Source organism: Dufourea novaeangliae, unplaced genomic scaffold (assembly GCF_001272555.1).
Source record: "Dufourea novaeangliae isolate 0120121106 unplaced genomic scaffold, ASM127255v1 scaffold112, whole genome shotgun sequence".
Taxonomy (NCBI): Eukaryota; Metazoa; Arthropoda; class Insecta; order Hymenoptera; family Halictidae; genus Dufourea; species Dufourea novaeangliae.
In genome coordinates, this window is record NW_015373993.1 from 1403108 (window position 1) to 1430264 (window position 27157).

The 27157-nt window shown below is 39.6% G+C and overlaps 6 protein-coding genes across 8 annotated transcripts; 3 read left to right on the plus strand and 3 right to left on the minus strand.

Moving 5' to 3' along the window:
- Positions 1-272: 272 nt before the first annotated feature.
- Positions 273-3677, minus strand: LOC107187867 (SWI/SNF-related matrix-associated actin-dependent regulator of chromatin subfamily A-like protein 1). The gene is made up of 12 exons (XM_015576053.1): positions 3598-3677; positions 3002-3415; positions 2798-2913; positions 2627-2736; positions 2406-2540; positions 2136-2313; positions 1899-2062; positions 1669-1833; positions 1394-1555; positions 1217-1324; positions 966-1140; positions 273-897 (listed from the first exon to the last, which is right to left on the minus strand). Exons 2-12 carry the CDS (start codon positions 3411-3413, stop codon positions 499-501), a joined length of 2124 nt encoding a protein of 707 aa, XP_015431539.1. The 5' UTR covers positions 3414-3415; positions 3598-3677; the 3' UTR covers positions 273-498.
- Positions 3678-4377: 700 nt separating this feature from the next.
- Positions 4378-6415, plus strand: LOC107187879 (KDEL motif-containing protein 1-like). The gene is given in 8 exon segments (XM_015576066.1): positions 4378-4630; positions 4739-4793; positions 4796-4874; positions 4952-5163; positions 5245-5489; positions 5586-5823; positions 5912-6211; positions 6302-6415. Coding segments are annotated over 8 exon segments (1407 nt in total). The 5' UTR covers positions 4378-4466.
- A 982-nt stretch (positions 6416-7397) lies between these two features.
- LOC107187829 (basic salivary proline-rich protein 1) lies at positions 7398-10308 on the minus strand. Of its 3 annotated transcripts, none has more exons than XM_015576005.1 (6): positions 9906-10308; positions 9619-9695; positions 9449-9530; positions 9149-9359; positions 7871-9050; positions 7398-7787 (listed from the first exon to the last, which is right to left on the minus strand). In XM_015576005.1, exons 1-6 carry the CDS (start codon positions 9963-9965, stop codon positions 7547-7549), a joined length of 1851 nt encoding a protein of 616 aa, XP_015431491.1. In that variant the 5' UTR covers positions 9966-10308; the 3' UTR covers positions 7398-7546. The 3 variants fall into 3 exon arrangements, with proteins under 3 accessions (XP_015431491.1, XP_015431492.1, XP_015431490.1); XM_015576006.1 differs by having other exon boundaries at positions 7399-7756; positions 7837-9050; positions 9149-9350; XM_015576004.1 differs by having other exon boundaries at positions 7399-7756; positions 7837-9050.
- Positions 10309-10944: 636 nt separating this feature from the next.
- Positions 10945-12103, plus strand: LOC107187846 (RWD domain-containing protein 4). Its single transcript, XM_015576027.1, has 4 exons — positions 10945-11162; positions 11398-11507; positions 11584-11779; positions 11851-12103. Exons 1-4 carry the CDS (start codon positions 11058-11060, stop codon positions 12016-12018), a joined length of 579 nt encoding a protein of 192 aa, XP_015431513.1. The 5' UTR covers positions 10945-11057; the 3' UTR covers positions 12019-12103.
- A 196-nt stretch (positions 12104-12299) lies between these two features.
- LOC107187847 (RUS1 family protein C16orf58 homolog) lies at positions 12300-14754 on the minus strand. The gene is made up of 9 exons (XM_015576028.1): positions 14664-14754; positions 14436-14593; positions 13818-13978; positions 13550-13742; positions 13355-13470; positions 13043-13239; positions 12703-12962; positions 12446-12632; positions 12300-12377 (listed from the first exon to the last, which is right to left on the minus strand). Exons 1-9 carry the CDS (start codon positions 14731-14733, stop codon positions 12325-12327), a joined length of 1395 nt encoding a protein of 464 aa, XP_015431514.1. The 5' UTR covers positions 14734-14754; the 3' UTR covers positions 12300-12324.
- A 1833-nt stretch (positions 14755-16587) lies between these two features.
- LOC107187800 lies at positions 16588-17624 on the plus strand. The gene is made up of 2 exons (XM_015575973.1): positions 16588-16957; positions 17200-17624. Exons 1-2 carry the CDS (start codon positions 16588-16590, stop codon positions 17622-17624), a joined length of 795 nt encoding a protein of 264 aa, XP_015431459.1.
- Positions 17625-27157: the final 9533 nt, after the last annotated feature.

A 27157-nucleotide genomic window follows, 5' to 3' on the forward strand; every position in this document is an offset into this window, starting at 1 on the left:
ATTTCTATCTGTTATAATTATTAACAATTCGTATTGTGAATTTCAGACGATAGAAGTTAAAGATAAGTTTATTGCCATATAGAATATCTTTGAGTTTCAACCTAATTAAATCTCAGCAAATTTATAATAAAAATAAATCTCACTTTACCTACTGTTGTCTTAAATTAATGTATGACAATGTGAATTTGTATGATGATTTGCAATCTATTTATGACAGTTGTTTGAGGGAATTTCCATTCAAATTTGCCTTTGGATTTTTATTCTGTCCTTACTGTTTTATTGTATACTTAAAAAGACATATAGGGGTCCAACATATCTGCAAAATATCTGAGATACCACCGACTGTATAGTCACCAAAGACATTGCTTTCTTTATTCTTTTTCATCTTTTTTTGTAATGACTATAACATTTAACAGGAAAAACACTTTCAGTTTTTATAAATATTCTCATTCATACAATTTCGATAATGTATACAATACGTAATACAAAAAAAATTCCTTATGCCATCTCATCCCAGTCACAAAAATTCAAGTCTTCTTCGTTGAGTTCAAGTAACTCTTTCATTTCCTCAGTTGCACAATTGGTTTCTGATACATTATTTGTACTTTTATTAATTTCAGTCTCTTTTACTATTTCTTTGTTGGCCCTAGATTGGAATTTGTCACTATTTGTAATGTAATTTAATATTTTCTGTTTTGAATGTAATGCTTGTTTTGTAACAGTAATGTCCTGGAGAGAAAAATCTTGATCGAGTCCGACCTCGTTTAGTACGTTCATCTTTCTCTGGATTAAAGGCCACAAGTAATCGTCTGCCGTTCGTTTAGCGATTAAATATTGAATAACAACATTGTCGTCTTGGCCGATTCTATGCACTCTATCCTCTGCCTGGCACAGTACCTGTACATAAAAAGACATTTTATTAATTTAAATGAAATCAGTTTCAGTTTAATAATGAGTATAAATACCCCAGGATTCCAGAACAGTTCTGCAAACACTACCAGTTGAGCAGCTGTTAATGTAATCCCTGAATTTGCTGCTGTAATCGACAGTATTGCAGCTAAATAATCATCATGTTTTTGAAACTTGTCAATCTGATACTTTCTTCGTTCAGGATTTGTTTTTCCATCAATTCTAATATATCTGAAATACATGTCCACTTAGCTATAAACAGGAAAGTTACAATTGCAAGCGTTACATACAAGAAAACTGTAATTACTTTGTATCCATAGATTCTGCTGTTTCACAAATAGCGTCTAGAATGATTTGATGATGAGCGAATATAAGACATTTTTGTTTATTCCTGAATAACTTAGAAACGTAATCACTGCAAAATTATAACTGTTAGAAAAATGGTTATTTTAGTGTAGTTTTAATAAACGAAAACGTCATTTACCATACAGCTTTTTGCTTAGCAAAACTGGTTTCATTATAATACTGTATAAGAGTGTTATGTCTTTCTGTCCCTCTTAAATTTGTCTTTTCTAACTTTTTCGACACTTCCTCCATTTCTTTTGTGCCGACTTTTATTAAGTCTGGATCTAGTACAATGATTTCCCTAGAATTTAATTTTTTATTTAAAAAGAATTCAATCTATGTTTCCAATTTATTTTTGCACAACGAATTATCCGGTCCGATAACTGCTATTAGACTCTGAATTTTCATCTTTACCTTTTCTTCGTTGGTAATTCATTCAATACATCAGTTTTTAGCCTTCGAATTACACAAGTGTGTTTTAACAATAATTGTAATTCTTGCATATTTGATGATCCTGTGAAATCCCATCCAAAAGAAGTTTTCTCTCCATTACAGTAACGGATTCCGTAATCCTGATATCTGCACAAATATAATACTTTGTTCACAATTCAGACATATCGCGCTTAGCGAATATTTTACATTACCTCATGAAATTTGGCATTATAAGATTTATTTGAGAATACAGTTCTATTGGTCTTGACAGAGCTGGTGTCCCAGAAAGAAGAATCACATGACCCGCTTGGAAAACTATACGCTCTGCAGCCTTATGTCTAGCAGTCTTTCCACTCTTTAAAGCATGGGATTCATCCTGAAATTACATACAATCATTTTAATAAAGCGTGCACTTTGAACAAACTAAAAAAAGTGCTCATCATATGTACCAGAATAACACAACCAAAAGTTCGACGTTCAAACGTGTCCACTGCTCGTACTAAGAGATCATAAGTTGTGATAACAATCTTACTGTCCTTACAAAAGTCTTTGATGGTTAAAAACTGATGAACATAATGTATGGGTACAGATGGCAAGAACGTGTATATTGCTTCTGCCCATTGATACCTGAATTCATAGGCTCCAATTTACTACTTACACTTGTGAAACCAATATATAATTTTCAAAGATTGCTGAATAATGTATGTTTTGTACCAGACCTAACTGAAGATGGTGTAACAATAAGAAGGGGCCAATCTTCCATGAAGTAATGTGCAATGCCTAATGCTTGAATAGTTTTCCCTAAACCCATATCATCAGCAATGAAACATCGACCACCTTTTGATACCCCATAACTAAAGAAAGAGAGAAAATATTACTAAAAAAAGGACAAGTTAATAATTACAAACATAATCCATGAACACTAAACAATGAAAGTTACCTCACTCCTTCGCGTTGAAAGGGCATTAACTGATTCAACAATTGCTGATCAATTTTTGATAAATCAATGTCTGCAGCAACTTTGTCCGAAGTATTATTTCTTTTGAATATCTAAAATAAAATTTTTAAATATTAACACTGATAAAGGATAATTCATACTTAAATGTAATACCTCAAGAACTGTTTTTGGTAATCCCATTATTTGTACATCAGATTTGAAATTAGTCAACTTTGTCATTAAACTTTCATAATCTTTCAAGAGGAAACTCCATGTTTTAGTTTTCATATCTGAAACAAATGGATTATGAAATTACTGGTACTTTCTACTAATGCTACTCAATTTAATGAACACAATTAATAGCATTGATCATATTACCGTACACCCTACTTGAAATTGTTTTTAATACTTCGATAAGTGGTGGAATATAAGATGATGTTTCCAATACAAATCTATCATCACTTATCATATAACATTTTCCTGTCATACATGTTTTCTGCCCAAAGAAACTTTTTGTTTCTATAGGATTAAAACGTTCTTTTTGTTTGGCAAATTTTCTGTTGCTCTTAAAAGAATTATTTCCAGACTTTGCTGCAAATTCACCAAATCTGTTTCTATTATGCCAAGGAGACTTAGCTGTATTTGACGATTTGTTTTCATTGCCAATAATAGAGGGTATAGTGATTCCTGTTTTAATAATATTGGGTGAATTACTCTTTATTTGAGCTTGTTGCTTGCGCTGCAAAGCTAACAAGCGCTTCCTCTCTATTTCTTCACTAGAATAATTCATATCTGTGGTTCAAAAAGGCAACGTTAAAATATAGAATATTTTCCACTCTGTAAATGATTATATCAGAAAATAAAAATTATATTAATAGAAAGAAGCTAGAAACAGAAGTAAAGTCTCAATAACACTGATCTTATAGTATGAATTTACTTAATTATATGAATAAAATGTTGCATTTATTACGCACCTGATGTATAATGAAATAATTAATACTTCGTAAATTACTATACACACGACAAATAAATATACACACAGTTATCGAAATTTATAAACCATCGGTGAATTTGATAAGAATTTTTTTTTGTATATAAGAAAAGACATTTGTTGACAGTGGTTGACAAACGCTAAGACGATAAGGCACGTCGCACACTATTCCACTATTCTGTAGTCACTTTTAGATACATGGTCATTGGTTGGTTTAGATTATAGTAAATTTACAAATCTGAATGGATAGTCCGTGAAATCAACACTTAACAAAATTGCAAATGGATTTAGAACTACATTCTGTCAAAGTTTCTACAAACTTTCCGAACGAATATTACGCTTTTCGTGTTTTTGACAAAGCTATGAAACAGAAATGAATTTCGAGATTATTTTCGAATTTATAACTTTACTGGAGAATACGAAGAAATGGTTACACTTTTGAAAAGTTGTAGGATTTTCAAAAATATAGTTTGAAACTTTGTCATACTGTCGACCAGATCATTGTTTGTTAATATGTGAAAAACTGATTGTTTTGCATTGATAATTTATGAAAAATTTTGAAAGTATAATACATGTTTCGGTTTGTCATTAGATGTATCGCTATGAGAGAAAGGTTTATACATTACAGATTTTAGCCGGTAAATTTACGATGGTGGAATGGTGTGTATTAGAGACACTATAAAAATAGGGCCTCTAGTGCACCCTATATAGTGTGTATATGTACTGTATACGTACGTCATATGATTATTGCATCGATGTTTAGAAAAACAAACGTTTGAAGAAGTGAAGATTGTCTTTATAAACGTCGATTTAATTAAAGAATTAAATTGCAAACGATTACGGGTGATAAAGATGTTGTTTCCATTGTTGCTCTTATTGTTCATTTGTCAAGAAGGGAAAAATATTGAAGTTGAACCATCGGAAACAATAATTTGGGGTCCAGGACTGAAACCGGATAAAATAACAATGCGAGCACGATATATTTTCTTTCAATTAGTTGACTCGAATGGAAAAAAGTATGTATTTATGTTCTAATATAATTGTTATTTTATTAAAATTCTAATATTTTATCTATTTATGATTTACTTTTATCTCTCCTGAAACATTATTTAAACATTTTTAAGCGTAACAGAATCACCAGGGAAAGATATAATATCTGCCCATATACAAGGTCAGACTTCAGATTACATAGTACTTGCTTCAATTTAAAATTGAAAGTTAATGTAAAGCATGTATCTGTTTTGTCAATGGAATTTAAAGGTATTCATTAATTTGATAAATGGACTATAAATATTAACAGTGCATATTATAACAAAAAATATAATGCGAATGCTTAGGTCCTGTTTATGAAGAGGAATGTTATTGCCCAAATACTTTGATTAACAGTTGGCTAGAAGATCTACAGTGCTCGAAGAATTACACACAAATATATCACGATTTAATCCCTTTTAATAATGTAGATTTCAATGAAATACGAGAAGATATTATAAAAGCATATAATCGACCAGGGAGTGTTAGTCTTTGTCATTATGTAGTTAAATCTAATAAAGTAAGTACTACCATATCCTCATTGTAATTTACGTCAAATGTGTTGTTCAATCTGTGTTGGAATTAAACTAGATGAAATAAGATTTTTAGAAAATGCTATGGCAAATACGTGGACTTTAAAATATTCATGGACTCCATTTTATTATCCATCACTCGAAAAGTTGTCTTACCAGACATTGAATTCTTTGTGAACTTGGGAGATTGGCCACTTGTACCCAAAACTGGCAAGAACTATCCTATCTTCTCTTGGTGTGGTTCCTCTGATACTAAGGATATTGTTATGCCGACTTATGACATTACTGAATCATCTTTAGAAGCAATGGGAAGGTATAAACTTTATCAAATTTTAAATTATAGGTCAAATGTATGTATAACACAATATTATAACATTTGTTATGTTGGGTGATGTTACACATAAAACAGGGTAATGTTAGATTTGTTATCTGTACAAGGTAACACAGACACACCATGGAAAAGAAAGGTAGAAAAAGTGTTTTGGCGGGGCCGTGATTCACGTCTAGAACGACTACATCTTATTGATATCTCGAGGAAACATCCTGAGTTGTTTAATGTTTCAATTACTAACTTCTTCTTCTTCAAAGATAAAATAGATAAATATGGCCCAGGACAGAGCCCTGTATCATTTTTTCATTTCTTCAAGGTAAAAAATATGAATGGATAAATTAAGATATTTTGGATTTAGAATAAAACACAGATATATGTATATAATATTGTCAATGTTTATACAGTATAAATACCAGCTGAATATTGATGGTACAGTAGCTGCATACAGAGCCCCATATTTGCTCGCTGGAGATTCTTTAGTACTCAAGCAAAAATCAGTGTACTATGAATTCTTCTACAATGATCTTGTTCCTGGAAAACATTACGTTCCAATAAAAAGTGACTTATCAGATCTCGTTGAAAAAGTTATGTGGGCTAAAAAACATGATGAAGATGCACTAGAAATTACTAAGGCTGCCAGGCAGTTTGCGAGAGACAACTTGCTACCCCGCGACGTGTTATGTTATCACGTGGTTCTATTCAATGTAAGAAATTCAAGTATGATTAGACAGATTCAACTTCATTTATTCTTTTTAAATATGTGTCATAGAATAACATGTTTCTTTACATTTCAGGAATGGAGTAAACGCTTAAAGAGTAAAGTTAAGGTACTGGATAACATGGAGGAAGTGCTGCAACCTACTCACTCTTGTGAATGTTACAATGCAAAATTAAAAGAGGAGCTCTAGTTCTATATATGTTTCTGAATATTTCAGTAATGCGACTTATTTTTAAAAAGATGAAATTTTTTCGAAACGGATGTTACATATTTAAATCGGAACTTTAAACACAATAGACGTTTTGAAATGCAACTTTAAAATGAATGGAAAAGATCGGTATGTATATCGGTATACAAGTAAGAATTTTGTAAGGAAAATATAAGGATTCAATTGTAAATTGATGACAATTTTTTAATGAGAATCCAAAAAAAAAAATATAAAATTAGGTAAGTAAATATAAATGTAACTCTAAGGCAAATGTGTATACTGGAAGCTGTAAATAGGTAGTACATGGTGTACCATGTTTGGTACGTTTCATCTCGGTGTGATATAGATACGTGAATCCTGTAATATGTACACCGATACTCGAGTAATCGACGCGCGTTTTTAAGTGTGATATAAGCTAGTGTCTCCATTAAAAGTAAATACGGATTTACAGGTTACTTAACGTACGAGGTAAAACAAAAACCCAGACACTGTAATATAGCGGTTCCGCAGCAGTATATTGAACAGTGAAAATTATTCTAGAATATCGTTACGCTCGTTAAAAGGGAATCTTCAAAGCTCAGTCTTTGAAGCTTCTCGAAGTACGTATGTACGATTCACAATGTCTACAAATAATTACTTTGTATCGAAGTACTTTTGGTATTATTAATTCGAGAACCTTGTTCAACGAGAACAAGAATGATCTTTCAACAATTTCCCGAATGGTTTTTTCTTTTTTAATGTGAGGACATATTAGCTGCACCTTTCCTTATAATAAAACTAGACGTACGGATGTTTATGCAAACATATATTTTTGTAAACGAATGTACAAAAACTAGAATCAGATGAGAACTTGCCTCTGTTATTAAGGGTTTTACTATACCGAGAACAAGAGGATGAAATTTCTCTATTTTATTGCGTTCCGAACGTTCGGGAACACGACAAGTGCATAAAATCCGCAGTCTATATAAAACTTTATATTATTTGCCTCGTTACGTAACATCGGACGATATGACAGCAAGAATTAAATTAAAACGTTATATGCCATTTGTTCCATACTTGCAATTGAACCATTTATATTAGTTTGAATACTATACGAATTTACATTAATATACTCTATTGTGGAGGTGGTTGATATCCGTAACCACCGTATTGATTAGGTGGTGGAGGTCCCTGGGGCCCGGGTGGAGGAGGCATGTGACCGCCAGGAGGTCGTGGTGGATACTGCGGATATCCTTGTCCTGCTGGTGGAGGTGGATAACTTTGCGGAGGATATTGTGGGTGTCCGTAATGTTGACCACCTTGCGGAGGATGAGGAGTATATACCTGCAAGTTGTTCGGTATTGGCTGTATATACCTGTTAGAATAATTCGAACATTACTGGCTTTTCAGAAGGCTAATAATACCTGTGGCTGTCCACCTGGAGTTGGCGGTACATACGTCTGCGTAGTAGCTGGCCCATAGCCAGGTTGTGGCTGTGGACCTGGTGGTGGAGCAGGAGGACCCTGCGGAGGTCCTGATGGTGGCTGGAATCCACTTGGCGCAGGGCTTTGAGATTGTTGCTGTTGTGACTGTGGCGGGGTCTGCGATTGTTGTTGAGATTGTTGCGCTTGGTGGGGAGATTGATGCGCAGGTGGTTGATGGGACGATTGATGAGAGGGTTGATGCGGTGATTGATGAGGCGCATGAGGAGGCTGATGAGGAGACTGATGAGGAGACTGATGGGGCGGTTGATGAGGCGGATGGGACGTTGGATGAGGCGTTTGATGGACCGGATACCCGGATGGAGCCGGACCAGATGGGGCGTAGCTGCCGCCTTGAGATGTAGGTGGTGGTCCACTGCTCGGTGGATAGGTTTGAGTCGAGGCTGACGGTGTACTTGTCGGTTGGCTGCTTTGGGCATAAGTATTGCCTCCGCTTGCAGAGGCAGTGCTAAACGGAGGAGACGTAGAGGCTGGTCCGTACTGTGTTGCACCTGGTCCGGGGCTTGGCTGATTCCCGTAATTAGGCTGGGGACCAGTGTTCTGTTGGGATCCGGGTTGCGGTGGCTGTGACGTACTGGATGCTGGAGGAGCTGGATAATTCTGCGGCGGAACATTATTTGCGTACGCCTGAGACGAAGGGGGAGGATAATTTCCAGGCTGACCACCTCCGTATGCATTCTGAGGCGGCGGCTGAGCTGGAGGTTGCTGGTAGTTTGGTTGTGGGCTAGGACTGCCATATTGTCCTGGTTGTTGCTGTTGGCCACTCGACGGAAAGTTTTGTTGCGAAGGATTAGTAGGTGGATAACCTTGTTGATTCGGAGGTGGCGGGCCATAGCCTGTGGGAGGTTGAGTAGTTCCCGGCGGTGGATATCCGCCCGGTTGCGGACCGTAACTGTTTACTGTAGTTGGAGGGCCGTAATTTGGTTGTGTCGATGTATTGTATCCCTGTTGCGGAGATGCGTTCGGTGGCCCGTATTGATTCGGTTGTCCTGGAGTGTACGCTGATCCTTGCGGGCCTTGATAATTGGAGCCAGGATTTTGATTACCGTACTGAGCAGGATAACCCTGTTGAGAAGGTTGCTGGGGATAGCCTTGAGGTCCTCTATATTGTTGTGGTCCAGGTGCAGTAGGTGGTCCTGTAAAATAAAAAAAGCATCAACGAATAACGAAATTATTTTAAACTATTAAAATTTTAGTCTTTCACGGAAAGACACCGACTCTAGATATAACATACTATTTATAGCAGGTCCTTGTCCAGACATAACAGGGCCACGGTATCCACCCTGTGACATTGGCTGTCCTTGATTAAAGCTTGACATTGGCAATGTAGGTTGACTGTTTGGTGGCATCTCCCCTACAGGTCCACCAGAACCTGCAGGAGGAGTGGGTAGGGCTTGAGGATTCATCATAGCATGCTGCGGACCATTAGGTATTCCCTGTGGAGGCTTATTAGTTAAAGAAATATTGTTAGTACTATATGTGCAATCACAGAGTATATGTGATATAATAAATTATATACAAAAATACTTCTTACAGGTAATAATGCTTGTATATTTTGATTAGCATCAGCAATTGATGCCAAGTATACCAAATTACGATGTAACATCTGTTGATATCTAAAAACAAATTACACAATAAATAGACTTGTTTTATGGCAATAAACATTTCCAAATTTCTATGCTTTTGAAATTATATTTTACTCACTGTATACATTCTTGTGGCTTTCCCTTGTTCTGATATTCTTGGATTGTCTGTATCAGCTGACTATTCTCATCAAGCATCTGTACATAATCATTAATCTATATAGGTCCAATGTTTGTTTGTTATGGAAGCTACATGATTAGTTGAACAAATTACTAATGGTTTTGGGTGACACAGTTTTTTGATGTAATGTTATTTCATACAGCATGCACAAGGTATACGAATGAAATAAGTATAAAAACAAATAATGTAACACACAAATATCATCGATAATACATAATATTTGTTACCTTCTGTATTTGGGCAGGATTTGGTGGCGGCCTACCGCGTTGAGCAAAGGTCACGGACATGGTTTCAGGTGCTTTATAAATGGTTCAATACTCGCGGTAAACGTGTTTCGTTCGTCTAAAATTTCTTTCGCCTTGTACAACAAGTTGTCGGCCGCGTCCCATGAATTGCTGAATAGATTTGAAACTTCAAGACTTCACTACGGTCTTCGTTGTCCACATTGTTGCACCGTAGCTTCAACATTCAGAAAAGAAGCGACACGACACGGAACCTCCGAAACCGTAAAAACTTACGGGTTCCTCAACTTTAACGGTTCCTTCTCCCAAAAGAAATTTCTAAATATAGCGAATCGCGACTAGCGATTCTTTTGCAAAATTTCTAGTTTTACAAATAAGAGATGGTTGCCGTTCATTTCTAAAATAGAAAGCTTGGGAAAAGAGCGTACCGCGTGGCAAACGCGCGAACTATATAATGGCAAAATATATGCGACGGTAAAAACTCAAAATCCGTTATTTACTAACCTATGCTGGTGGAGACTAAAGCTAGTTGACATTCAAATAAGATGAAAATTGATTGAGGAAGCATAACGACAATCGAAATATTTGCAACTATTTTATTGTAGAATGCTAATACAGTTCGTATATGTCTAATAATTATATAATTAGTATTTGCGATAAAGGAAAATTGCTAGTCAGCTTACAACTGAGGTATAAGGATAGAACTATAATTCAAACATTCAATATATTTTCATGTGCGGAGTTTTTAAGGTTGTAGAATCTAAAGCTACATTATATTTTACTGTTACGCCCGACGTTACCGATGAAGCACTACATGATTACATTGTAACATCATTTTCCTAATGTAGAGGGCAATAGAAAATCTCTGATGGTTTGCACGATCGGTGTTTCAGAACATGTAACACGAAGTCCCATAAGATGTAACGTCTATTCTATATCTCCTCTGTGCATTATCTTCCCCTCGACGCTTTCAGAGTTTTGAAATATGGCGCAAACGACATTACTGAGGCAGCACAATCGATCCAACAATTGCGTCTACATAGCTGTTTTCTGCTGTTTTCCTAACCTCGGAAGAACGCATGAACAGTGCGTGTGTAAAAAAAATTGGACTGTCAAAATTTACTATTGAAAAAGGAAATGAGCGATGCTGAACTTCAGGAAGAAGAAAGAGAAGTACTTCTTTCGATATACGAGGGCGATGCAGCTTTTAAACAGTTGACACCCACGACTTTTCAGTACAAGGTCGGTGCTACAAAATACCACCGACGATTATTCCTTAAATAGGCGTAACTAGAGCAAGAATTGAACTTATCCAAATCGTACGATCCAAAGACCTTAACTTCACCTTTCGTGCTGTCATCTTAACTTTGAAATCGCTCAATATCAAACTCGTTTAAATTTAGCTACAGTTTATTGATATTATATTACATTTGAGTTACAATACGCACGGAGAAATTAACACTAATTGTATGTACAGTATGGAGAAGATAATGATATGAAATCATTTCTATTGGAGATCTCATGGGGTCCGACATATCCATCAGAGAAACCTACCATTAATATGAATACTTTTTACAACAAGCACATGTAAGTCCAGTTATGTTATCTTTTGACTATTCTTGCATTCTGTTACTTTCATTAAAGGTGAATGATTGGAATACAGTGTACAAGATGTGAAAGACAGTGTGGTAAAATATGTGGAGGCAGAGGCTGATCAATGGCTTGGTAGTGCCATGACATACACATTAATTCAGTATGTTCAAGAGCATTATCTTGAATTGATTTCCGCACAACCAGATTCTGTTGGTGACCTAAATTCACAAGCCAGCCAGCTTAAAATAGCAGATGAAAAACGACAAGTAAGTAATGCTTTCGTTGAAACCTAGGCTCAATTGAAATACATGAAAGAAAACCAATTCATTATGCGAAGACTGAAGAGCCAACAAAGAAACCGAAGAAGGAACAACTGAGTAAAGCCCAGAAGCGTCGACAATGGAACAGAGCAGATGGAAAAGGAGAAAGGCCACGAGGATGGGACTGGGTGGACATAGTAAAACATTTATCACAGACTGGTCCTAAGCAAGAGCAAGAATCTTAGTTCATGTTCAACTGAGAAATTTTGTACAGGTTAAAGGCGTGTTATATTTTTATAAATTATTGGAAATAAACTGGTTTCCATATCAGTTTTACTATACTATAATCACCTGTGATAAAAATTTGTAAAAAAATATTTCTGGATAATTTTATCTCATCGCCAACAGATAGTTACAAGATATGCAAATAAAATTACATAAATGATCAACAGTTATAAAATTTCATCGAGACAAATAATGTTGAGAAAGGAGCAACAATATCCGAATGTTTAATGACCATTGTTTGCTTCTCTTTTACCATTTTACGATCTTTAAAAAAATCTCCAAGCTGCTACCGGTAGCAAATTAGTGTCCGTTATCCACCCTAAAAGAAGTACATCTAGTAATTAAAAAAAAAAGATGCAAAATTTTTAAATAAGTAGATTTATATACCTTTACTCTCAAGGCCACTAATAAATGCTTTGTATTCATTGGAAATCAATAAATTAGTAGCATAAATGCTTTCTATAGCTTTCGATGATCGTGCGCCATTGTTTAAAGCAGAGTATTTCTTATTAAATGCATAAAGGCGCATTAAGGGATATGATACATCACTCACTTCCGGTTTTAAGAAAAGATCCTTAAAATATGCAATGCTTATTACATATATATGCTTCCATAAAGCAAAAACTATATGGCACATTACTTACAAGTGGCACTTTAAGAGACATACAAATGAACAAGCCGCAAAGGCAAGCATGAAAATACGCTTCTAAAACGTCCGATGGTTGCGCATCTTTTTTAAAACATATAAAAATAGTTCTATTCTGTACATCAATAGAAATCAAATATTTCCTATCTAAAAAGAGTTTTAATAATAGTTCAATGTCGCTTGTCGAAATTATATTTTTCTTTATGAGAGTGGCAAGGGAGATGCCCATTTTTATGTTAAATCCACATAAACTCATTGCTGAAAAGAAAAGTAATTAGTACAGGCAATAAAACCTATTTGTCTATTCGAAATACAATGATAAAGTTAAAGAATCTTACTAGGTTTTGAGAGCATCAGTACTGATTCGTTTTTATTAACTTCTCCAGGTTCGGGAATGACTTCGTTAGTAATGTAACTTTTGATTATTAATACTAAGCGGTCTTCATTTAAAGAATTTAAACGTAGAGCTTTCACAGCCGAGTAATTTGCATATAGATGGACTACCACCAGAAAGAGATAGAGTTCCATTATGTATCTATACGCAGATTATATATACTATAGGTAGATCACAATGTTATGAAGTTATTCATTATAAGGCCATGCACAATACTTATATAATAAATAATATATGTATATAACAGTATATTTACCGGCCACTGTGAAAAATAGAAAGTACTAAAATTCCTACAAAAGATCCTATTAAATTCACACATGTCTCTTGACTTCCATCTTTGGCTGAAACATCTGCCAAATTATTCTGCAATGCCTATAGTAAAAATAAGCAAGCCACATTATAAAAACTGATCCATAAATAACAAATAAATCTTCTTTCAGGTGTAGTATACCTGATGCTGTGTAAGTGCTGCCCTGGTTGCTCCACCAGCTACACCAACAATTGATTTCATTGTTGTTGAAATGCATAATATTACAAGAGAATAAGGAGAGAAGTAAGGTAAGAGTAATTCTATTCCCATTGCTAAATCGTTAAGAATATCTGCAAAAAGTCTCCACTTTTTACACTGTCCATCTAAATCTGTCCTAATGAATGGAAAACAGACTGTTTTATATAAGCTATGTGGGACTGCTTAATCCTTTATGAATGATCTCAATTACCCATGCAACCATGCAAATACAATACGGCCGACCATCCCAGTTCCATCTTTTAATATCCATGTTATTGCTGCTGCCAGTGGTGTTGCAGCAGCTTCACCTACACCTACCCCTTGCATAATGGAATGTGTTGTCAGGGTACCTATTATGGTACTTGCGAATGCCTGGGAGATAAGATGCCATGATAGAATAGACAATATATGCACCATAGTGTTATTCAAAGGTATTTTTTTAACCTTCTTGTGAGATATCTTTCAATAATTTATGTTGTTATTAGAATTAAAGAATGCAAGTAAATTATAACATCGATTGATAATAATAATCATGTCTTTAATACATTTACAAAAATAAAGTACCATCATATAAAGAGCTACAAAACAAATAGAAGAATAAAATAACAAAGAATAGTACAAAAATAAATATAAAGGATAAGATTCAATGTGCAATTGCAGTGGATATTATTGAACTTAACCCAAACTTGAATGAAATTACAAAAGAAACAATACAATTTTTGCAATATATTTATGTAAATATGTCGAATATGCAGATGATCACCAGCATCGGTAAGAACCTGTTCGCTGGGAGACGTCATAGAGTCCATTCATCGCTCTAAAAACTAACCTGTACAATGTCCCATATTTGATAGGGAGTATAGTCTTGGTGAACACTGTCGGGATATCCTTGAGGCAAAAATACCTCCTTGACAATCGATACGAAACCGGAATAAAAAGACTTCGTCCTAGTCGTGTCTGATAACAATTCGGTTATCGAATGCTCATCTGTCAGATAAACGCAAAAGTAGGTTAGGTGCACCGTTTAGTGACGTTTGGTACATCACAATACTGTTACCTTTTGATTTCACAAAAAACCTGTTTTTCTCATCCCCCCAGGTCTCGCTGAACAGTAATCGCTCATGCATCCTGATTTGCACTAAGATTAATTTGATTTGATTCGAACAGCTTTACATATTCACGAACGTAGTCGCTGTTACATCCACGCGTGATTAATCCTTCAATGTCGTTGGTTGTTGCCTCGAAATTCCCTAATATTTTAGTAAAAAAAAAAAAAAGTCCCTCTGATAAATTTCAGTTAAAATAATATACAGTTTACGAAAATATCGGGTCAATTTTATCGTGTTATAAAAATCAAAAGATGACTATCCTTATGAGGACCGCTCGGTATTTCGGATTCAAGAAATTGAACCTTTTTAAAAACTGAGCAGATAGAGGGAAGAAACAAGGAATAGGCCACGGAATATAATTTGATATTCACCTGGAAGAAATTATGAAAAAATTAACGAATACGTTAATTAGCAACCTGGAGTGCAACCCAAAGTGGAAACCTTTTGATTCTAAAGTCATAACGCCATTGTTTCAATTTTCTGTGTCGTCGGAAATATTCAGATCCGGAAAGATCAGGACAATGTCTTCAATTATTCCATTCAGTTCCGCTATGCAGGCGTCCAGTCTTCGTTTCACATTCTTCACGTTGAACCTCGCGGTCTTGTACGAACAGACCTTCTGCATTTTATCGCTGAACTCCGAAGTGATGCGATTCCCGCGGAATTCCGCGCCACCGCCCATTCGATCCATTATCGAACATTCGAAATCTGGGTGCTCGTTTTCTTCGTCCTTTCGTGGATCTGCTTCATTCTCCTTCAGGTAACTTTTGAAAATGTTATTTTCTTGCAATCTCTTGAACTGGTTTAATGCCTCTTTTCCTCCTTTGCGGACAATTTCAACCGACTCAAACGTCCAATCGATTGTTTCGTCCAACATATCCTCCTCGAGATCCCCTCGAAAAGCTTTACTGTCCACAGAATCGTCCTGTTGCCCGCGTCCAAACGTACATTCCTCCCTGTTTCGTTCGTTTCTCCACGATTCCATTTCCTCCACCCCAGAATCAAAGGTCACGCGAACATTGCTCTTCGGTGAACCGACAATTTTATTCCGTTTCGCCGATTTGAATCTTTTAAAAAAGCCTCGTATCCATTTACGGCCCATCGTTGAATCGTACTGAACTCCACGGGAGATTCTCTTCCTTCTTACTTTCGGAAGCTTCTTGTACACAAGATTAGAGTACGTGTTACCGTTTATACGAGTGTGCAGAATATTCGCTAAGATTTCGTAGTCAAACTCCTGTTTCTCGTTGCGATTGATCACAGAAACACCCTGAAATGGAACCACGTGGGTAACAGCTGCTTTCGGAGGCACGGGCGCATCGGGTTTTGCGGTTTCTCGAAAGATGTCAGGTTCTGTTTCGTAACAGCGCGGGACGGACAGGTGTCCGTGACTGCCATCTCCCAGCGATCTCTCCTCCGTGTCAACGTCGACGCTTTTGAGCGCGCTAACCTCGTTTCGTAATCCCAAGATTTTACGGTTCAAAGTGGTTATGATTTTCGCGATGTCATTCAGGCTCGTTTCGTCCTCAGCGACCGGACAACAACAGCGTCTCGGCTCCTTTTCGCCCGTCGACATGTTTACTGGCCTTTTTACGCGATGGCATCTTACACAATCCGAAACAGAGAGCCGGTCAGTGATTCGACGTTAATTTAATATACTGCAATTTTCCGTCGAGCTCCATTAAACATGTTTTCCCCCTAAATAAACTGGTATATCTCCATATCGTCGTGAAGTGTGACTTCAGCTCTTGTATACACGCGACTCATCTGTTCCCTCGATCGCCGAAACAGGCGATAAGGTTAACGGGAACACACGATTTTTTTTGGACGTACACATACGAACGATATGTCGCGATTTTTATAAACCGCAACATGACCGATCGATACGTGAAGGATATCTTGGAGAAATTGGAGGAGATCGAGAAGCTGCACTCGAAGCTCCGCAGTCTGGTGCCTCGTATGAAGAATCATCCCGAGGCCGGAAGTGCCGCCGCAAACGTCGCTCACAGATACGCGAACCAAGTTTCCGTCACGGAGGCGAAGGATAACGCGAAGAATTCTTGGGAACGTAAATTGTCCGCGAACCGGGTCGATTCAGGCGGATTAAGAAGTTCTCGTGGCTCGAGATACTTGAAAAAATTGCGAAGCAATTCGGTGAACTTCGTTAGCGGGCAGTGGAACGACAAGAAGGACAAAATCAAGGGTTTCCTGGCTGACTTATTCGAACGCGACGTGATTCTCGGTAAACAGCCGATTAATACTAGAACTTACCAACGATAAACGCATATTTGCTTCAATCGGTGGATAAACGTAAAAAACTTTTGAAAATTTAGAAATTGACTAATTTCTTCAATTTCATATCGTAATGAAAGGTGCAAATGATCTGAGAAAATGTTATTTTGAATTGCTTGGTAGTTTTAGTGTTAAATCAGAACACGTGAAACGTTGAATGGAGTTATAAGCGTAACCCCGCCGATCTTCCAGTGACCAGAGCCGCGCAAACGACCGATAGCTTGGTGGACGGGCCGATGACTTCGAGAAAACAGTCAAGCACAAGAAACCAGAACGGACGAATCGGCAAAAATGGGTTTTCGTGGGCGCAGAAGCGGCAGATTCGCAAGAAACGGAGAAGCAGTGGGCAGGGGCTGTTAGAACGAATCCTAGAGCAGTTTAATTATACCCATGATTCCGATCTCAGCAACGAGGACAGAGTGTCGATACGTGATCATCCTTTAGGTAGCCAGGTGCCACACAGAGCGCAGAAACTGTTGCTGCTTCCGGACGACGAGACCGAGACATTAGGAATTATTTCGAACGCCAAGAGGGTTTCGGTTGACGATAATGAGATCTATTCATCATCGGATAGACGGATACATAGGTTCGCGAGAAGGTACAGCGGCGATCATTGAACATAGTAAGGTTATGTTTTACAATTTGAACGATACGTCATCGTAATGATATACATATCCGGATAGAATAGATTACAGCTAAAATTTATTTAATTCAAATAGAAGCTGTACACCATCGAAGAATTTCGACGAATATTCTCTATACAACAAGAGTGATATACAGGTTCCACTTCATCTCAGTTTTAAGTTTTCCTGCCGGAACAAGAGTTCGCCAGCCTGTACCGCCATCTGAGCCAAGTTCCGAAAGATAGTGTTGCAACAGCACTCGACAAGAGAGAAAGAGATGTGTGCTTAATACTTCATCGACGGGAAGGAAATGTTCGAAGGAAACCTTAAAGCGCGTGGCTCGACTGATGGGGGCACAGGAAAGGCGGGTTCCACCGGAAGTCACGCAGGCTGAAACATAACATTACGATCACGGGTAGAATCCTTCGATCGTGTATCGGTTAATTTCTGATTTCCTGACGAACGGAGGGGGGGGGGCAGCTCGTTGTCGTAGACAGAACAAAAACAAGCCATCCGTTAACGCTGCCGATTTTCTTTCATTTCTCCGTGAATTAGGGTTTCCATCGTCGTTTAACATTTCTTTTAGATCGCCGCCTCGTGGCTTGTTACTCTTAATGTAATTCTCTTTCTCTTGTTTTCTACAAGCAACGCGGGAAACAGAGAGCAAAAAATGCAGGACACGGTGCAATTTTCTGAAATTGCTCTCTTTTCACCTGATTAACGCAAGAACCACCGTGACTAATCGATCCCGGTGATCCCTTATCTGGTATTGCACTACGCTTCGCGGCGGTCTCGGCGCAGAAAACTCGAAATTCGTAATGAGATTTTTTATGATGTAAAAAAGTGGAACTCGTGACTTGCACGTGTTACGTATGGATCGCGTCTTTATTCCGCGATGAGGAGCGCTCAGTGTTGCCAGTTTAACCGACTGCATACCATGATGTTTCTTCAAAAATGTGTGTATTCGTTATAACACCATTTTACACCGTGAACAAAAGTTTCTAGAATAGATCGTACCGTGTTTTATCAACATTTGAGACTACTTTCGCAATAGCGTAGAAAACAAGAGACAGAAGATATCATTTCAATCGTTTAAATATGCATAGATATCCGTTGCTTTGGGACCACTCATCGCTCAGCTTATCGATTTTATTAAGGTGCGTGTCCACTTGTTGCGTATCCTCGATTGTATCACCGTTGTGTGTCAACGTGGACGATACGACACGAGGATACGCACCTTTACAGTCCACACACACTCCACCATTAAAATTCCAATATACAGAAAAGTTTAACAAGCTTTCTACTTTACTCGGAACTCGATAAAATCCTCAACAGAACGAATAAATTTTCGTTACGTGAACCCATGAAATTTTACATTCGTCCAGAGGCAATGGATTTTTTTTGGATCTGTTACGGTAAAAGCGAATCGATAACGCCAAAATATTTCACGATAGGGTTCAATCGATACCGCCAAGGTATCGATACTTTTACTCATTGCTACTATTGTATGAAAGTGTCGATATTTACTCGGTATCGAAACAAAAGTATCGAGTAATGTACTCATATTTACTTGTATCGATTGATCCCTATCTCATGAACCCGACCGGAATGAACGGTGGTGGCCTTCCCCGAACGCAAAACTTTCGCTGGTGTTGCCCAGGGGGTGGCGTAAAACGGGCAGGGTACCCCACCGGAGATCTCCGCGAAACAAGAAGCTCCCGATAAACAAACTGGCAGCACTTAAGCGGGAACCGGGTAAAAGTGCGAATAAACGAGCGTACGGAGCGCTCTGCTCGCCCCCTCCACCTCCTCTGTTACTGCTCGTTTTCCAGTCAACGACTTCGTCCGATGGTGTTGCACTCGCGTGTGCGCTGTTGCACACGGGAAATATGGCGTGCCGCGTGAGTATACACGCACGTGGGACGCAGAGGTGGGGCTTGGCTATTCCTGTACACACGGTTGGAGGCTCTGCAAGTAGCATAACAACGCGGCCCTATTCGACGGTGTGTGCGTCCACGGCCGAGTCAACGCGACGAGATAGGGTGGTGGTCGCTTGATAACGCCACCACGGCGACATCTTTTAATTCCATGGCTCGTTTTTTCGGAATCCCCGTGTTTCCTTGCAGGGCCCCGGGCATTAACTGAACGAAACCTCGTGTTTCAGTTGTAAACTAAGTTAATTTAGAGGGCAACGTTTTTATTCCGAGTACTGATCCTCGTTGATTCGGTACCATTAGGGTTATACGTGATGGCAAGGTTGGACCCGGCAGATACTTTTGTTGGATTCCGATGTTTAGTATTTTAAAAATAATAATTTTATTGTACTAAACTTTTGTATACGAAATCTTACAAGTTTTCAAGAACACTTAGGCTATAGTTTATAGAACTGTTAGTTCTTAGACAAGAGTGTGTGAAAATTCTTAGCGCATCCTTAAGTAATGGTCGGGGAACTAATTTAAGAGGTAGTGGGGATGAGAAAAGTTCCAATAAGGATTTTTGAACATTACTAAGGGTTGATGAGTAAGAGGCTAAAGGGTATGATTCGGGGTCGATGAGTTGAAGGGTCGTGTATGGAAAATAGAAAGAAAATTGAATGCTACTTATCTTAACTAAACGATAAGTATAAAAATATTTACTAGCTTAGAGCAATATCCAACGGTTTTAAGTAGAAAATTATATTTTTTTTCGTATGTCGAGACACATTAGTATTAATGTAGGTGAAATGATTACTTTCTTGAAATATCAACTGTTCTTATTGCACCAGGAGCAATGTACTCTCGAACCGTTCGAAGACTGTTCGGTGTGATTCTTGATGCCCCGATGGAGGGAGAAGGGATTAGTCGACCGGAGTGTCGCGGGCTCGGTTAGTTAACCTCCAGCCACTCGTTTCGTCGCTAATCAAGTGGCTGGCGTATTTACCTGCAATCCTGCGAAATACTGTTGCCCGTTTAGTGACCGTTTATGGGCGTGAAGGTCTCTCTGCGAATAGGGGCTTTCTGTTCTCGATCCCGAAGAGGTAATGTGCATGGAGTTGTTCTTGTTTACGCGATGGTACACTTATTTTAGTTTTCGACACAGTGACTTTTTATTACACCAGGTTGTGCTCAAATCACAAGAGTAATTTTGTCATTTTGTTAGCATTTATTTCAATTCCACAATAAATACATTTACTCAGCATTTGTCGAGTATACTCGTACAGGGATTACATAAAGGGATTAAATAACCATAGGCGTTGAGTTAAAGCCAAGCGAGGTCAAGGCCCCCGTGCTCCACGTATCTGTCCCTTCTGTGGTTGAAGTAGGAATGTACACCTCGATCCTCCCGCCCGATTTCACGATTCCCTCTGCACCTCTATGCCCCCACGAGGGTCCCCAGCGGTCTCCCCTGCTGAAAATGTATTTTCGCCAATGCGAGGCACGCGACTCTCTCGAGTGAGTCGCACGGGCATACTTCCTTCCCTGCCTCCTCTGGGGCTTTTCCCTTCATTCTCATTGCCTTCCGCCAGGTCCCCACCGTTCCACAGGTTTTGTAATGCCTCTCTGTCTCTGGCACTTCCTGTGTTCCGCCACGTTCACCTGTCTGCCGTCGGCACCTGCCTTCATAACTATCTAAGTGTACATACAGTGTATACCACTGGCTGACGAACGAACGTGTATCCTATGGGACTTTAGTTTCCCCGCTCGTCGGTTTCGCTCGGTGCGTTGCGCCTACCGTATATACACGCACACCAACGTCCCACCTGGAAACACGCCGAGTCAAGGCACCACGCAGTCGTTGTTACGCTGTCGCTCACCACGGCCGTAAAGGACAGTCCAGGTTTCGCTGTCCCCGGCTGATAACACGACAACGCCAGCCGGAGCTAGAAGCGTGCGATTAGTGTCCACTACGACCGCCTCGTGACCGGTTCAGGGACTCCGTCCAACCATCTACTGGATCCGCAGGTATATACAAATTCCTTTACCGTGGGTTATTTAATATTCTCTTCCGTTTGTCACCTGATTTTCCGTTCTGTCTTCTGGGACTTTTCCGAACAATCAGGGGGCCTCGAGAGTATGGACTTTCAATACCCAGGTAAACTACGCTGGGATCGATCGGGGATATATTGGGCCATAACGCGATCACCGTGAAAAACCCTATTGTATATATGCATCGAGGGGAATATTGCGGGGGTCGATCCCTCCGTACAGCTTCTACAGCAGGAGGATTATATGTCCATCGTTATTGGCCCCTCGTTGATGTTTAACGGCCGACCTTTTTGTTTTTCCATGACCCGGCGGGAAGGAGAGACAATAGACGGAAGGTGGTTCCGCTGGTGGATGGCGTAGGAATTCCTGAAACTGTGTGTGCTGAACGCCCGCTTAGTACATACCGCCTGGGCGACCCTATCAGACGTTTCTCGTGTGTTCTCCAAAGTGATATATCCAAGGATTTGTTCAGTGTTGTTGTTGCTTCTCGTGGAAGCTCGCCTGGTGAGGATCGCTGTTACAGTGACTCGGTTCGGGTGTTGGGATCGTTTCCACGCGTACTGTCCAACACGATTCTTTGTCCGTCGAGGTTCGCTGGTTTAGAATGACATCGGGACATTGGAGCCGGTAAGTGAATGAAAATCGAACGCCATTCTTTTCACCTTTGTCACAATGGACAGACTATCTACCTGGGATTATTGCGGGATCTTGATTCGGATTTTTCGACGAGGTTTTACTTAGGCCACTTTCATTATTACTGGAACAATCAGTTGCTAACATTATTTATACAGTGTGTGTTTTTAACATCTTGTTACGTACGATTGACCTAGCCGTCGCGCTCAGACTGTCCCGTATTCCGAGAGTCAAGTCGTAACGATCCGATCGACGAGGAGGAATAATAGAGCCCCGTGCGTCGACCGTTCTCCAAACTATATATTTGCTTATTGTCGAGCTCGCAGCTGCGAGCACGTGTTAGGATACCGAGAACTCGCTACCACTTTCGTTTCCCACCTGTTCGTCTTTGTACGTCCCTTTTCTCGATGGACAAACGCGCGTGGATCGAAGGAAACGTGAATGTAGTTTCAAAAATTCACAAATGGGAGAAAATGAAATCTTATGGAGATATTAGAAAAGTTTACAAGTAATTTCGAACGTTGCATCGGTTTAATAAACGCATACAGACTTCTTTCAGTGTTCTTTAACAATAGCAGTACGGATCGTCAAACCGGCTGGGTCAATCATTACCCACAGTAAGATCCCATAGGAACATTCGGAGGTTATCTTGCATTCTTAACCCATTTGTATCATTCAATATGATTCGATAATGGCCAGGAAAATTCCGCGCATATATGAGCTTATGATGCAATTGGGTTAATTTCCTGATTCCCCGTACATTTTGTCCCTTCAGAATGAACAGTTAAGTGCAAAGGGTTAAATATTGCAAATAGGCAGAGAAATATGGCATTGAATTCGCGATAGAATTTTTCCCACGTTAAATAAATTGCAAACGGAATCGAGTCCTCTGTCTCGACCCCTGTACCTATCTCCGGGAATGTCTTTCGCTTGCCACCTTTTAGTCGAACGAAAAAGAAACGATCGGGATGATATCGGAGAAACAGCGGAGGCATCATTCGATGACATTTTCTTCGGCTGCACGTTCACGCCTATCGCGATCGTACCTGCGCGTATAGTACATACATGTTACTACATATATATAAAGGGTGTCTCAGGAAGAACTTGAATTTTAAATAAATTAAAAAAAACACATTAATTTAATTGTTTTTTTACATTTTATTATTGATATCTTCAGAGTTATTAATGACATTAAACATGAAATAAAATGTCGGTTAAATGGCCACCGTTGGTCAGGTGGCAGGTATGTATTCTTTCGACGAAATTTCGCAGTACGTTTTGGAGTAAGGGCCGGTGGATTTTACGAATTTGGCGTTCAATTTCTTCTTTAATTCTTTGAATTGTCTCAGGGTCTCCTTACTTTTCAAAAAGCCCCAGAGGAAAATGGCGCGCTATTCGAAGTTCTTGCTGAGACACCCTTTACATACACACACTGTTTTCTCAGAGGGAACCTCGGCGGGGCCAGGATCCTCGGACTTTCTCTCATCTCCGTGGATCCATGTTGGGCGCACGCGGTGGTTGCATATGCACGGAATGCTGCCGCCACCAGTCGATAAACGGCCGTAACGCTTTGGAACGATCGAGGCTGTCCGATTAGAGATGCCCGTTTTTATCCGCCACCTTCTGGGCCCTCTAGCTACGGAATCCCGGCCGAGCTGGCCGCGTTTCACGAATCGCGATCGATTTGGAAATTCAGGTTCTCCAAACACGGGATTCATTCATGGAGACTGGCCCAAGAATAGCCGACTAGGTTACGAACGCTTGCTTTCGAGTCCAGGGAAGTTTTAGACTTGACCTATCAACAGGGTATTTTCTCGAACGTCTCCACTTATAGGATTTATTCGTATACGTACAGGCTGGGATTCATAGTCTACCCAGATAGCACACGACGCCTCTAAGACGTCCATTTTACGGCTTTTTTAAGTGTTTTTGTGTGACAAAGAAACCGAAAGCTTACACAAGATTCTAATGCACCCTGGTGAGCAATTTAGAATCTATTTGAACGATTTAGTTCCGAAAACAGCCGGTAGGGGCTCTGCTGTGATACGTCCTTCACGATCAACTCGGGGTGAAAATTTTTCGAGATAACTCTTGGAACCATTTCTTTACATCCGTTAGGAAGAGAAATTTCCGCTCAGTGATGTGAATTCAATTTGGATCACAAGGATGGTGTTAGGTATAATATATTCAACAGAGATAGAAATTAACGCACAATGTCGGGAATCCTGTCACAGTGTTGTGAGTATTAGGAGGAGGCAAAATAAATCATAAGGATGGTGTCAGGTCTCGGTTAAGGGTAATTTTGTGTTGGTAGTTCAACATCGACCGTAGGTTGAATATAACAGGGGATATGATCGAAATTCGAGTGATTTGAACCTTGCACGCGGAAATCGCTGTCGACGCGAAATTGGAAATCGCCGTGGCCTACGGGAACGACTTAGGATCGTGTTATTCCCATCGCTATGCCCACGATGCATCGGCGTTGCAGCTGCCGTGCCAGTGACAGCTGCAGCTTTTTATACTCGGTGCACTGGTTACTCTGGTTTCCATGTGCGGAAGACGGTCGGGATATACACGATCGTGCTGGTCGCATGACACCGTCCGATAAAAAGCTCTACCGTTGGAAAAAGGAAAGGGGGAAGCGACCGTGGGCGATGCAAAATATCCTATTACGCGAGACCGATAACGCACCGATTAACGCGTGGATTTCATGATCCTGTTTTTCACCGGGTGTAAATTATTCGGGGAACATCCTAACGAATTTCCAGACGTTGCGATTTCGTTTGATGTCCGTAGATAATCGATTCAAATATATTGGATGATACCTTATGACTCCACGTTTTTGTACAATCGTAACAGTCTCACGAAACGATTCGCATAACTCGAGCGCCTGTTGCGCGCGTATGTCGTAATTAATTCCACGTTAGCTGAACCTCGTAGTCCTTGGACGCGACTATTTTGATTAAAGGTAACGTTTCAGCACGTTAGCTCAGATTATTTATCGCAAGTCAGTTGCTTGCTGGGGCTACCGGAATCGATGTTGTTTATTCTAGTGGCTGTGTTCATTGGAACGTGTGCGAGTCGTGAAAAGCGATGACACAAGGAGACCGAGGTTCCATTTTACGGCTTCTTGATTCGCCCGGGCTTTCATTTAGCAAGGTGCACGTTATTCATCGAATACAGGGTGTTACAATCATCCTGACTATTACAGAATCCTCATTTATTTTTTTAAATTTTGCAAATTTATGTATTTATTTAAAGTTTACGTATTTATCTATTTAAAACCTGTTCTCATCTGTACCCATATTAAATCGCTAGTCACGAGTATGCATGTATGACGTTACTAATGGGTCATTCCATGCGAAATCGGACATTTTTTGGAGCACCATTTCTTTTTAATTATTAACCATTCTATTTAAATAGAAGACGTGTCGCGGGAGAGTTAAGAAAATTCTAAGGACCTCCGTCGGCTAGAGAACGCGCGTGTCCTCGATTTTAGCGATGGGTGTGTGGCGCATCTGGCCGGTGATCGGGGGGCGCGCACATGCAGACCCGCGATGCAGGTGCATCTTTCAGATCGAGCACACCGAGATTTTGGCACGTCGCTACCCAGCCGCACGGCCAGTCACAGTTCGAAACGTTTCCCATTTTTCCTTTTTTTTTTTTCTCTTTTCTTCGCCTCGAGGCCTGCAGCGATTTAGCGCCGTGGCGAACAGATGTTCCGCACTCCGGTGCAAGATGTTGCGTTCCCCGTCGCGTATCTGTACGTACACCGACCACACCAAATTACTATTCCGCCGTGCACCGCCGAGGAACCCGCGTGACCACGCATAATGCTTCGTTTCCACGCGAAACCGCGTGTACTCGCAGAATCGATACGCTTGTGCCGTCGTAGCTTCGACGGCGCGTGTTATCGGTGGAAATTTGCGGAGAAAGGGGGCGCCAGTGGTACGTCGAATCAAAAAGGTTTGGGGATAAATTAAATTTCGGGGTTTTTATGATCATTTATTCATATTTCAACAGATTACAGCAATTTGAACGGTTTTTTCTAAATAGTCAATAGAGTTATATTAATACATTATTTAGAAATATTAACATTGACGCAACTAGAAGTTTTTTCTGGGGGGGGGGCAGTCCCACCCTGGCCTCTACCTGGTTACGCCAATGAATATTAATATAAAATTTGTCGTTCCCTTCCTAGTCTGAATACTTCATCATTGGTTATCACACCGATCGCATCTTCGTTTGTCAGTCGACGATTGTCAAGGTCGCCCAAATCCAGTAGTGTTTATATATAATAATATGGGCAAGTGGAGGCAGAGAGTACTTATCCAGAGTTTCCCGGGTAAAATTGAAAAGGCAAACTCGTCGTTTGTCGATGAAACGATCGCGGCTGGAATGAACCGTTGTGCTCGTCGTTATAGGTGACGCACTCGCGGCACGAAAGGATATACGGCGAGAAGGCTGGCTGGAGGTTGAGACACAAGATGAACTCGTGCCTATCCTTTCACTTGGCCGTTCTGTGATACGAACCTCCCTGCCTGCGAATGTGCTCACGTCGAGTGTGTGTATATGTACGTGCATGTGTCTGTATCCGTTTATCCTTAAGGCCGATTACACAGCCACGTGAGAGTACAGGGTGTCCCATTTGCGCGAATTCCAGCGACTTCTCCGAAACAATACTGCAAATTATTTAACTTTATTTGCAATTGAAAAATAAATGTTTAAACGGTTAGGATGAAATACTTCAGTGTATAATTAGATGTTATAGGTAGCGTCCCCATTATTTCTAACGTTATAAAGGCTTAAGGTTTATTCTTTTTAACGGTGAAATTCCGTCAGTTTCTGTGGAGAACAAATACTCGTGGAATCTTCATTTGAATGAGGTGAATTTCCCCGCGTGCAACCACGAGATAGAGGATTGTGGTT